At 45.9% G+C, this 13,762-nt stretch overlaps 1 protein-coding gene across 2 annotated transcripts in view; it reads left to right on the top strand.

The window, feature by feature from the left end:
* Positions 1-13,762, top strand: part of LIPG (lipase G, endothelial type) — a 36,015-nt gene that overhangs the window by 20,077 nt on the left and 2,176 nt on the right. Inside the window, exon 10 of one of the 2 annotated variants that reach the window (XM_032603543.1) lies at positions 977-3,390. The exons of the other annotated variant lie outside the window; for it this stretch is intronic. Within the exon in view, the coding sequence (XP_032459434.1) occupies positions 977-998 (22 nt within the window). The 3' untranslated portion in view covers positions 999-3,390. Of the gene's footprint in view, positions 1-976; positions 3,391-13,762 lie in introns of those variants that run through there. 2 annotated transcript variants of the gene reach the window in all.

The raw sequence follows: 13,762 nt of genomic DNA, 5'->3' as shown, positions 1-13,762 counted from the left end.
GCTGCTCTGCCTCCTGTTCAGGAGCATCAACGTGACCACAAGCTCGGTGATCACAGGACTTGTGGGATTCTGACAACTGCCCATCTAATTAAGCGACTCAGTCTAGTCTGGATATGATTTTCTGCTATAGTAATCATTTTAATTCTTTATGTTTGTATTCAAATTTATACCTTTCCAAGTGCTTCCACATGTATTAACTTCGTTGATCCTGAGAACAGCCATGTAAATTGGACACACCCAGGAAGGATTGCTATTCTTATTGTTATTCTTATATACTTCTTTTCCGCTCCAGACCTTCATAACAGTTGAGAACGTTATACCTAGCCTCAGAATACCTCTTTGAGAAAACAGGTCCTTTCCTTTGCCTTCAAAGGAACAGAAAACAATAGGAGCCCAAGTCATAAATTAACACCAGGAAGTGGTGAATCCCTGGACATATATTACAGCGTCAGTACTCTCTCTCCTGCCATGGAGACCGTTCACCTCTTCACAGAGAAGGAGACTGAGGTTCCAAGAGGCTCAGTAGTGCGTTAGTGTAGCTGAGACTAGATTCAAGATGTCTTGACTTTGCCTTGCCCCCTTCCTGCCATACTGCCGGCTCTCTTGTGTTTCTAGATCAAAGCAAAGGAGCCCTTTATAGTTCTCCCTGAAGTTGTGTTTGTGTGTGTGTGTGTGTGTGCTTGTGTGCACATGTGCGTGCTGTGGGTGAGTTTTCTGCTAAATATGCAGATGTCAACACTGAGGTGTATGGAACTAGGAACCCGGAGCAGCCTCCGGTGTGGTGTTTCTCAAAGTGAATCTGTGGCTTGTTGGGGGAGGGGGAGGAGGGAGCATTCAGGACTTTCTCCATTTGTTCTGAAAGGGAAGCAAATAAATGAGGCTGATAGGTATGGAAGAAAGCTTGGTCTTGTGGTAAACAGAGTTGCATGTTTGCAAAGCCAGCTAATGAACACCACTCCCACGTGGTTCCTTTCAGTCCAACCCCGGAGCATCCTTGAAGATGCCCGCAAGGCCCCCCACTCCCTGATTTCCAAGCACATGGAGGAATGTTACTGCTGAGGACCCACCTGATGGAAAGACCCTTCTTGGCCTTGACCCTGGAGCAACGGGAGGAGCCCACTTGCTGGGCCCAGCACCGTGCCTCCCATGATGGCTGGGACTTTTCTCCAGAGGAGACCACATCCTGCTGTTCCTGCTGTGCCCGCTGCTGCTCTACGATAGCTCTAACTCCAGATCTGTGTGCAAATGGCCAATGCCCTGGCCTCTATGCATACCAGGCTGGCTTCTCAGGACTGGATGAGCCTGTGCTTCACCCAACAAGGAACACAGGCTCCGAGTGACTCTGCGTGGAAGGCTGTCAGCTGCCTGACCTGACTTGAGTCATAGTGAGGGGTCTTGCTGCTGGGAGCTGACTCGTGTCAGGATGGCAGGCCTGGGACTTTGTTCGCCGGGGGAGGGAGAGTAGATCTGGGGAGGTGTGGCGGCCCTCGCCCTTGGGGTTCGATGGGTAACTGGTGACGTGGACTGGTTACATTTTATTCGGTCCTGCTCCCCAGCTCCTTCTCCAATGCACACATCATTGGCTTTCTTCTTTTTCCATTGCTCTTTTTTTTTTTTTAAGAAGATGTTGGGGGTAGGAGTTTATTAATTTTTATTTATTTATTTTGGCTGTGTTGGTCTTCGTTTCTGTGTGAGGGCTTTCTCTAGATGTGGCAAGCGGGGGCCACTCTTCATCACGGTACGTGGGCCTCTCACTATCGCGGCCTCTCTTGTTTCGGAGCACAGGCTCCAGACGCGCAGGCTTAGTAGTCATGGCTCATGGGCCTAGTTGCTCCGCGGCATGTGGGATCCTCCCAGACCAGGGCTCGAACCCGTGTCCCCTGCATTAGCAGGCAGATTCTCAACCACTGCGCCACCAGGGAAGCCCCTCCATTGCTCATTTTTTGATTGGACAAATGTTTATTAAGCACTGAAACTTAATTAGCACATGGCAGTAGACACCTTAGTAAATCTTTGCAGACCATCTTCTCATTTGAAACCTAATGGGGTTGGGATGTCTAGGCTCCCTTCCCGTTTAGATGATCCATGGATATGCACGTGATGAAAGGCATGAGGGGCACTGGGAGGGCTACGGGATGTGAGAGTTGGGGACCCTGAGGCTTTAAGTGATTTCTACCTATTTCTTCTTAAAGTGCATTTCCCTTAAGAGTGACCTCTTTGATCACCAGCAGAGTGGCAAGCAGAGTGTCATACATGTTAGGGACAGAATGGTGCCAATTGCTGAGTATGATTGGCAAAATCTCTTCTGTGTAGGAAGCTGGAGGCTATTACATATGTTACACATGTCTGTTCATACAGAAACCAGCACCTGTCACACATAGCTGGTACCAAGATTGAATTAATGCCATGCTTTTTCCTTCTTGAAATATCTTGTTCCAATACAAGTGCCCTTTCTGTGCTGAACTCCTTCAAAAAGCCCTTAATTCTAGATCTTGGTTTGAATTAATATACATGATATCTGAGGAACCCTTGTATAATTTTCAAAAGATTTGAACATGCATCACTTAGAGACTCACAACAGGAGGTGAGCAGGGCAGTTACTATTATCTCTATTTTACAAAACCGAAGCTTAGTGAGGTTCCACACGAGCCTAGAATTATATACCAAGTTGGTGGAGGAGCCAGGTGAGGACCTAGACTTCCTGGAGGCAATGCCCATGGTATGCTCATCTCTGCAACTTCACCAGGACTCGTATAGCCATTTCCCACCAATATGCCCCAGATGTAACAAACAAGGAATTTTCTTCAGAGCCATTCATGAAACCCAAAACTCTTTTATTAATATATAACTGGGAGAACAACTGGGCCAAGGGTTGGGATTTTTATGGATAAGATTGATTTGCAAGGAGGTGTGATGTCAGGTAGGAAAGGGGGAGAGCGATTTTCTCTGTACTTAGGTTTTTAAAGGACATTGTTTTAATCTCTATTGTGCCAAGGTTGTGTCATTGTTCTGTGCCAAACCTCTGAAGACATAACCAGTTAAATACCTTAATTCAAGGTATTTTCTCAATCCAATTGTGTGCCTTTTCTGTGGCTTCTGTGGGTTGCATTCTAGCCAAAGTAGAGCTTGTATTATTGACTGTGCATCCTGGTTACTTCTACTTTTGTAATGGAAGCCTTAGGAATCGAATCCTCAGTGGGTCCTGTATTTATACATTTGGCTTGAAGCTTATTTGTATATAATGATGCTTTTTTAAATGCTTAGAAAACTATTTATTTCTCAAGTGTATATAATGTATAAAAATAAATATATGGTTAGTTTTTACTTTATGATTAACCGATTTCAAGATTTAAAATTTTAGTAGTAAAATAATAAAAATCTACAAAATTCTTCATGGTCTAGCAACTCAGTTCTCAAAATTTGAAAGGATTATCCTGCCTAAGCCTAGGTTTTGACAAAAAGTTACTTTAATATAGGATATATTCTCTATTTGATACTAATTGTTGGTAAGAAGCAGACAACAACTCCTTTCACTGAAGAACAAGAGGAGAAATTATTCGAATCGCAGTAGAAAGTCCTGAAGGTGGATGTTTGGGAGGACTGGGGAGGAGGGCTGGGTATTGGGGGAACGTTGGTGAGGATATAGGTTTGGGCCCATGGAATCTAGATAACAGTGACTTAAACCAGGTAGAAGATGAATTCTCTATTGTGTTAAACTCTCAGCTGGTTTTGAGGTTCTGTTCCATAAAGCCAGGCTCTTAGTTTTTGCTCTGTCATTCACAGGATGTTCCCCTCACCCCCGCAGTCCAAAGTGTCCCCCATTAGGTCCACTTCTAGCCCGTGGGAAGGTGGAAATGGGGGGAAATGTTACCTTTTAAGAGCATCAATGAGGAGTTGCCCACATTATATGGCCAGAAATCAGTTGGATGATCACACCAGAAGCTGAAAAATACTGTCTTTCTTCAGGGTGCCCAGGGGCCCAGCTGAAAATGCAATTAAATATTTATTTATTTATTTATTTATTTGGCTGTGTCGGGTCTTAGTTGTGGCATGCGGGCTTTTCCTTGTGGCGCTCGGGCTTCTCTCTAGCTGTGGTGCGTGGGCTTAGTTGCCCCGAGGCACATGGGATCTTAGTTCCCTGATCAGGGACTGAACCCACGTCTCCTGCATTGGAAGGCGAATTCATTTTTATTCCCTTTAAGTTGTCCTTTAAATCATTCCATCTTGTAGTCAACTTTTAGTAAATTTAAACTGATCTATCACTATGAAGTTTGATGAAGTACATACATTTGACTTTATTTCTAGCCTTAAATGTTAAAACGTTTTAAAATGAGAACACTCTCTGCAAGGGGCCTTCATGATGGTGGGAAGTGGCTGTTCTTCACTTCCACCCAAGACATTCTGAAATACCAGGCTTAATCATGGACATGGTGGGGGGACTGGGTTAGAGACTAAGAAATATATTCTTAACCTAATTCAGGTGACAGAGGAAAGGGCTGAAGCCTTCTTTCTGGCCGACTAAAGGAACTTTTTGAAATTGCCGAAAGGTAGAAGTATAGTCTGGGTGCCTCCATTGTGTCTTGTCTGACTTGGGAGTTCAGTGGCGCCCCCTCTACAAATTAGAGTCAAGGTGCTTCCATGGGGCCTCCTTTGACTATACGAACAAACTGAAACACCGAACTCCTTGGAAGGATGGATGCCAAGTAGGTACTAGAACAGCCACTGTTTCCAAATGTACTTTTCTCAGTTTTCACCTCTGTTTTCAGCGCTACTTTCTATCCTTCAACCCAGGCTCTCGTTTATTCAGAGTAGCTGACATCTGCAAGGGATCTGTTGGAAGCTTTGAAATGAACTCAGTCCTGCTCATGTATCCATGGCTAGTAGACCTCTAACCAGTTCAGAGTTATAAACATTGTTAAAAGAAGATGCTTGTTATCCAAATTAATCTTTGCCCCGAGGCAGCCAAGCACATCAAAAGGAAAATTTCCTGTTAGGGTAGGAGATCACTGGGTCAGGGCGGTCACCTTACAAATAGGCTAGTCCTCTTTGGGAATCTTTCCTCTAATCAAGTCCCCTAAAATATTGCTGGATTTCCGCAGCTCTTGATGCTGCAGATCCTCTAAGCACCAGCATTTGTTTTTCCATCCCCCTCCTGCCCAGTGATTTCCATGGCAGCAGTAGTTGCCTTGAGAGGGGGAGAAAGGTGTCAAAGCTGTCTTTGCTAACTGTGGGTTTATCTATAAATTGGGAGTGGTTTTTCCTAAAAAAAAAAAAAAGCTTAATAAGCAAATAAAAGGAATAAAACAACTATAAACTAGGGTTCAAGTCATTTGTCTTCCTAAACGTCTGTGGTTAGCAATACAGTGTAACTTTGACTTTCCTTATGTAACATCAGCGCATGTATGGATCGTGGTGGTGAGACAGGCTGGGACCTTGGACCATTTGCTGCAGTGCCGCAGTGCTTGCACCTGGACACACCTCTCCTTGAGCAACAAAACATAAAGAAACTATATGGGACTAAAAATAACTGTGTGCATGAGCAGGTGGGGCAAATTCTGGACCCAAAATATACAAAGAGACCAAAAAACCCAACTGCCGCTTTCTAAGAGCCTGGAGCAAAAACAGGCGTGTTGGGAGCAAAAGCAGGGTACTGAGCATGACCCTGTGCGCAGCACCACCTAAGCTACGCCTCCGGCCCAACCCCTGGGCACATCCCTACCTTCACCCCCTATAAAGAACAAGCTCGCCCCCCTCGGGGAGCGGGCAGTGAGCAAGCAATGGAACCTGTGTTTTGTTCTCACTCCCCCGTGCTGCAGCAGGGGCCCCAATAAAGCCTCACCTACATTTCTTGTCTGGCCTCTAGAGACAAGAGATTGTCTTCCCCTCTATTGATTGGGGAAGGCCAAGAACTCTGGTTGGTAACAGTGGGAAGAGTCTGGAAGCTAGGACAGGTCTAAACAGGCAAGGGTTTAGGACCAGAGGTCAACTGTAGCAGCAGGGAGCAGAGTTATCTGGACCAGCGCTAATTATCTCAGCCCAGAGGTATTCACACTCAACTTTGTTTATCATTTCACAGGAAGTGGGTGATCATAGTCAGATGCCACATACAAACTTGGAAGCGTCGAGGCCGGGAGCGGAGGGTGGGATTATCTGAATGGAGATGATCATAATGGAGAAACTAAGAGCATACTATAGAAGTAAACATACTTTTGCTTCCGCCCTGGTCATCATCCCAGGACAACCTCAGTGGGATTGCTGTGAAGCTAGAGCCTCAACCAGTCACTGCCAAGGAGCATATTCCATCACGACCTCAACTCATTGCCTGTATTCTGTCGGAGATATCGGTCCTCCTGTGGGTCCTGTGTCTTTTTTTAAGACACGCTCATCTTCTTTCTGATTAGGCTGTCCCAAACTCTCTACACAGGCTTCTTTTTGGCCAATCAAAAAGAAACCCTTAGGGCTTCCCTGGTGGCGCAGTGGTTGAGAGTCCGCCTGCCGATGCAGGGGACGCGGGTTCGTGCCCCGGTCCGGGAGGATCCCACATACTGCGGAGTGGCTGGGCCCACGAGCCATGGCCCGCTGGGCCTGCGCGTCCTGAGCCTGTGCTCCGCAACGGGAGAGGCCACAGCAGTGAGAAGGCCCGCGTACCGCAAATAAATAAATAAATAAATAAAAATAAGATGGCTGAATGAGTGGTGAGGGTTTAAAAAAAAAAAAAAAAAAAGAAACCCTTAGCGATGTGGCTTCACAGACCCTGCAGTTCGTTTCCCTGGTGACCCAACTGCACTGCTGCAGAATTGCTCTTTCCAAATATACAAAACTTTTTTTTTTTTTTTATCATTTTGGCCGCACCACACAGCGTATGGGATCTCAGTTCCTCGGCCTGGGCTTGCACTCAGGCCACGGCAGTGAAAGCGCTGAATCCCAACCGCTAGACCACCAGGGAACTCCCAAAACTTATGTTTTGGATAGAACAACTTTAAGTAAACACACAATTACTTATTTACAATGGTATTTTTATTATTTTTTAAACATCTTTATTGGGGTATAATTGCTTTACAATGGTGTGTTAGTTTCTGCTTCATAACAAAGCGAAGGCATTTTTATTTTTAAACAAAATTTTGAACATTAAAAAATGCCAGGGAGGGAGGGTGGTAAAAAAAAAAAAAAAATGCCAAGATACCACTCAGATGGTGTAGTGGATGTGTGGAGGGCCAACTAGAAGCCCCCTTCAGAACTGAGGCACTCATCCCCCTGGCTGCTGGGAGCGTCAGCTGTTGAGGGCTCTCATCTGAGTCTGTCTGCAGGAATTACCCTCAGTCAACAAAGGGGCTTATGGTCACAGCCCCTCCCCAGAGGCAGTCCACAACCAGTGACTTCCTCGCCTGAAGACAGGACAACTCTGGAGGACTGTAGGAGCTGCACAGCTCCCGGTGGGATCAGCCAGGGCCTTTGTGACATCATAATTCACCTCTCCCCTGCCCAGTAGAAGTCCTGCCCTCAAACCTCCATCTCAGACAGTCTGTCTCCCAGGGAATCCAAGTGAAGACAGATGAGAATTTCCTAATCAGCTTGCAACTGATGCAAGAGCTTCAAGGAGTGGAGACAGAGACTCAGGGTCGGCCTGTGGAGAAAACAGGAAGCCAATAATCACTGGCCTTTTATGCCTGTTGGCTTACGGTCAAAGTCATGTCTCTCACTCAGAAGGGCTTCCCCTTCACACATCACCCTGACTTTGGGAGGAGGAGAAAGCACCTGGCAGGCTTCTGCCTCCTCATTGACACATGGGAGAGAGAGGGAAAGAAGACTTTTCGTCCCTTGAAAGCCGGAGGCCAACTGAAGCTGAATGGAGAAGCTCGGCCTCTGGGAACAGGGTATCACAGCTGGAGGGGAGCCGATGGAAGGTGAAGTCTCACTTTATAACTTTTCTCAACTCTTGTTCGATGGGAGCATGAGTGTGAGATGGGAAGTAGGAGGAAATAGTACCAAAAACAATTACAATATTAAGCATCGTGACACTCAAATGTATTTTTAGTCACTTATTGATGCTAATGAAACCCAGAGGGATCAGGACCGAAAGGTGGGCAACCAGGCGCCTCAGGAATGGATTTCCTCATCGCTCTTTGCTACAGATATTAGCCAGCATTCAGCCTTCCATTTTGACATAAATCCTGTCCTACTCCGATTCCTCAGAGAATCACCCCACATTTTAAAAAAAAGTTAGAATAGGGCCTTTAAAAACAACCTGGGGTTAGCCCATGTAAATGAGTTTCACATTGCACAACAGATATATTTATGTAAATTTAGTTATGTAATAATGACTAATTAAAGGCATTATAAAGTCCTTTCATCTATGTTCCCTCATTTACCCTTTACAACAATATATGACAGGGGAGAAAACTGAAGCTCAAAGATGTCAGTGGGTGGTCCCGGGCCTCTCAGTAAGTGGATGAACTTGGACTTAAACTTGGGTCTACAGACACTAAGCCTGTGTTATTTCCTTCCCTTAAAATAGCACTAGAAGAATTTACCTTCCAGAAGACTCCTCTATGAGTCTGTTTGTTCTCTGTATAAATCTGGATGTTCATCTATTACAAGGCAGGGGGCACCTGCTTTCTCTGAAGGAACACCCATTTCAAAACTTTCTCATAAGAAAACGACCAATGGGGCTTCCCTGGTGGTGCAGTGGTTGAGAGTCTGCCTGCCGATGCAGGGGACACGGGTTCGTGCCCCATTCCGGGAGGATCTCACATGCCACGGAGCGGCTGGGCCCGTGAGCCATGGCCTCTGGCCCTGCGCGTCCAGAGCCTGTGCTCCGCAACCGGAGAGGCCACAGCAGGGAGAGACCCGCATACGGCAAAAAAAAAGAAAAACAAAAAAAGAAAACGACCAATGAAGAAACAATCTCTGTGGCGCTCAGGTGAGTGGGAGATTGGCATTCACTGAGATTTCCAAACTTGCCTAACTGGCTTGCTGCGGGACACCAGAATTGCCCACATTCCTGAAGAAATGTCCTAGAGATGTTTTACCGCAGAACCAACACACACGGTGGGAGGGGATGCTCCCTGAGGAGAGGAGCAGCTGGGGGACAGGAGCTGCCATAGAGGATGGGGCTGCAAGGGAGGCCAGGACACTCCAGCTATTAGTGAGGCAGGCCCAGAGGGTTCTGGAAGAATAGAGGAGCCAGTGTGAAACCAGGCCCTATCCAGCCCCACTTCATTTAATCCTCACTCTGCTGCTATGAGATGAGTTTTCCTTTTGTTTCAAACATGGAACCCGAGGCTTGGAGAGGCTGAGTTGTCACAGGTCAGAACAGTAAGTGGGATTTGAGTCCAGGTCTCTGACTCCAAATCTGCGGTTTTTAATCACTCGGTTCTATTGAGTCTGGAGGTAGGAAGGATAATGAACTGCACTGCATATTTAAAATATTTCTCCAACATTTACTCAGTGGAAAGGTCCAGGCTGAGAGGGACAGGTTGATGAGGGGGCAGCACCCAGCGTGGACGCTTCCCTCAGCAGACAAATTCCTGCAGTCAGCATCCCCTCCCTCCTTGTGAGGCAGTCGGGGGCAGCACTGTGCTGCCCTGAGCTCACCTGAGTTGGGAGGTATGTCTTCTCCATCTTAATTAGCCCATCAGAGTATCCCTTATAAAAACAAGCAGTTCAGTGCCTGAGTGGCGGCCTCATAAACAGCATCGCCAGGAACATGGCAGTGCTGAAGGCTGGATCCCAGGCGCTGCCGCCGCTCCCCATGTGGTCACCGCAGACCACATCCGTGGACACTCTGGAGAAGTCTCACATTCTGTCTCCTGGTTTCGTTCTTTTTTTTTTTTTGCGGTACGCGGGCCTCTCACTGTTGTGGCCTCTCCCGCTGCAGATCACAGGCTCTGGACGTGCAGGCTCAGAGGCCATGGCTCACAGGCCCAGCCACTCTGCGGCATGTGGGATCTTCCTGGACCGGAGCACGAACCCGTGTCCCCTGCATCGGCAGGCGGACTCTCAACCACTGTGCCACCAGGGAAGCCCCTGGCTTCGTTCCTTACGGCCTGCTCCTAGGCTCTGCTCAGGGCTGGCAGCCTGCCTGGGAATGCTGGCTCCACCTGGTCCTCCTCCATCTGGCCGGGCCACTCCTGTTCCATGGCAGGGGTGCAGGAATGCTCCTCTCTGCGAGGAGAACAGGAGCTGAGGGAACCTGGTGATTGCTACCTTCTTGGGTGGCTTCCTCCCAGGAGACATCCCCTGCTTCTCAGAATAACAAGAGCCCCAGGAAATCAGAGGACATCCTGCATCTATCCACCTTTATCTGTAAGAAGTTTGGATTATAGGGGGACCATCTTCTAGGAAGTGTGCCCCAGGATTTGCACAATATGGTAAATAACCAATGGCCTATTCTCTTCATTTGATTTACTGTCTGTAATCATCTACATATTTTATTGAGGCTGAAGTCCATGGAATTTTGTTGAATAGGACTTGAACTGAATATTTTTTATTTTATATTATTTGTTTATTTACTTTTGGCCTCACCATGCAGCTTGCAGAATCTTAGTTCCCTGACCAGGGATCGAACCTGGACCCTCGGTGGTGAAAGCCCTGAGTCTTAACCACTGGACCGCCAGGGAAGTCCATGAACTGAATATTTTTTAAAACTATAATTTTATACAGTCAGTCAGACAGTTTTCCATCAAGGAATTAGTATTCTACCAGAATTCAGTTCACAATGGTGCAAATCTTATTGGGCCCAAGCCAATTTCAACATTTAGGAAAAGGTAAGCTAAAAGGTTGTACACAGGTGATGTGGGTGTATGGGAATAAAGAAGAGAAATGGGAAAAGATGACCAGAGGTGACTGGCAAGGAAGGAAGATTCAGGAAAAGCCTGCATCTGCTATGATGTGCTTATCAGAAGGCTGGTGATTATTGGGAGAAAGGAAACATAAAAGATGAATATTCTGTCTAGGAGGTAAGCCAGCCTAGAGGTGTCGAGGAGCCTGTCCTAATCTATGTAAAGCAGAAAGGGTGATCACCTGGTATTCACAAGATTCACCTGAGCTCTAAAGATGTGCAGGTTATTCCATGAATGAGAGACTCTGGAAGAACACTCGGCTGATGCTGGCAGAGTTTGAACTTCCTGGTGGAAGTTGGACCAGCCCAGCTTGCAGATGTGTACATAACTTCCCAATGCCTACTGGTGGGTTTGAACAAATTCCATGAAGATATAAATCAGCTAACACTATAAAGGAGTGTCATGAAGGCCAGGGGAAGATGCTGGTGCAGTGGGTCTGGCCACCACAGTGGCAGGCAGGAAGGTTTGGAACATCTGTGAATGTAACATCTGAATTCTCCTGTGTTATCCATCATGATGTCAATTTTCCCTTACCTTGTTCTGGAATAAGTCTCTCATGCATAATAAGTCGATACTCTAATAATGACTTAATTAATGGTCTTCCAATTTCCTTAGGAAAGAGAAATTAAATCCGTTAATTAAAGTGGGAAAATGAAGGAAAGAAAAAGCAAGTGGATTAGCCAAGATCTCACAGCTCAGTGACACCTAACTTGAGATTTTTGACTTAGTAAATGGACCAGAGGAATGTACCCTGATGTCTTCTCTCCCTGTATCAGCTTCTTTCCACTCAAAATGTTGGGGTGACCAGCAGGATTCTTGTTTCTTTCTGGTCCTTTAAGAAAGCAAAGGGCAATTTTTTGTACACAAATGTTCATAGTAGCATTATATGTAATAGCCCAAAGTGGAAACAATCTAAATGTCTGTCAACTGAAGGATAGTTGAACAAAAAGAGGATATCTATACAATGCAATATCATTCAGTCATAAAAATGAATTAAGGTCTGATACATACTACAATATGGATGAATTTTGAAAACATTATGCTAAGATAAAGAAGTCAGTCCAAAAGACCACGTTTGTATGAATCCATCTGTATGGAATAGAATAGAATCTATATGGAAATGTCCAGAATAGGCAAATCTATAGAAACAGAAAGTTGATTATTGGTTGCCTTGGGCTGAGGAACTTAGGGGTGAGGGGGTGATACAGGGTTACGTTTTTTAAAATTAATTAATTTATTGTTGGCTGTGTTGGGTCTTTGTTGCTGTGCGCGGGCTTTCTCTAGTTGTGGCAAGCGGGCGCTGCTCTCCGTTGCGGTGTGTGGGCTTCTCATTGTGGCGGCTTCTCTTGTTGCGGAGCACGGGCTCTAGGCATGTGGGCTTCAGTAGTTGTGGCTCACGGGCTTAGTTGCTCCGTGGCATGTGGGATCTTCCCGGATCAGGGCTCGAACCCATGTCCCCTGCATTGGCAGGTGGATTCTTAACCACTGCGCCACAGGGAAGACCCCAGTATTTCTTTCTGAAACGATGAAAATGTTCTAAAATTGACTTTGCTGATGGTTTTGCAATTCTGTGAAAATACTAAAAATCATTGAACTGTACACTTTCAGTGGGTGAATAGTATGTTAACTTTATCTCAATAGAATGGTTAAAAACCAGTAAGGAGAGACCATTAGTAAGATTTGGGGTGTTGTCGATGGGAAGCCTCAGTTTTTTTTGGACTTCTTGGCATAGTCCTGGGACCAGAGCTGAGTGCCAGTGCAAGGGGTGAAGGAGAGAGCCTGGACTGGGCACACTGGAGGCTGAAGCCAGTAGGCATTCAATAACTGAATGAACAAGTATTGAAATTCCTGCCTCTTTGTTAATGCACAATCAGTGAGGAGGGAGAGAAAAGAGTTTGGCCTAAGTCTTAGGATTTGGAGCTGGGAAGCATTTCTGAGGGTGGCCCAAAGCAGTTTTGAAGTAAGGTTTTAATAGAACCAACACTACTGTGTATTCACACATCTCTTACTCCTCAGAGAGTACTCCTCTGGGGCCTCATTCGAGGTCTTGGTGCCGAGGGATTGAGGGGGGAGGCCTTCATTTGGTACCTAACATGGAAACCTGGAACAGGAAACCAGCTGCCCTGAGAAATGTCATCTCCCATTGTAGCGTGTGGCATTATAAGTTAAACGTGAAGATTTCTCCAGCAGCAAAGCTCACCAAACACTGAAATGAGTCATCTCTGGGAAGATGTGGAAACCTTTATGTATGAGGACACATGGGAATTAGATACAACCCATTATGAGACTAGGACGTGGATTATTCGGCCTCTGGAAAGCCCACGGTCAATGGAGGCTGCAATTTCACCTGCTGAGGGATCAAGTTCAGGTGTGGTCTAGTGGGATGAACACAGTCAAATGGGTCATTTCACTCAAGTTTTAAACCAGCTCTTGCGACATTGATTTATTGGGTTATGCTAGGGCAAGACACTTGCGTCTACAAATCTGGTATAAAACTCTGAGCAAGGGCTGGTTTTGAAAGAAATGGTGAAGCCATCCTGTGCTTTCCCCATCACCCCTGTACTTCAATTCAACTGTGCTGATGCCCAAGTGCCAGTGTTACACCAATCTAGTCCTTCCCCCTGCCTCTTATTAAGCTGGCTGGTAGAGAAGCTTCAGGAAGAGAATGGCTTAGGCTAAAACCTTCTGATAAACAAATTCATGCTAAGATATGTGTGACTAAGAGCTATTTAATGTGTTGCAATTTAAGAAAGGAAGTCAGTTACCTTAAGGAACAATTTAATGAACCCATACCTCATGGCAGTGGAATTTTTTGTTTTGTTTTATTTTGTTTTAGGTGGCTGAGCTTTCTGGATGCTTCTTAATTGACCTCAGATCAGTGTATCTCCAACTTTAATGGACACATGAACAACCTGAGACTC

The sequence above is a fragment of the Phocoena sinus genome, chromosome 14 (assembly GCF_008692025.1).
Source record: "Phocoena sinus isolate mPhoSin1 chromosome 14, mPhoSin1.pri, whole genome shotgun sequence".
In the NCBI taxonomy this organism is placed as follows: domain Eukaryota; kingdom Metazoa; phylum Chordata; class Mammalia; order Artiodactyla; family Phocoenidae; genus Phocoena; species Phocoena sinus.
The sequence above is the reverse complement of the archived record's forward strand: the minus strand, read 5'-3'. Positions and strand labels throughout refer to the sequence as shown.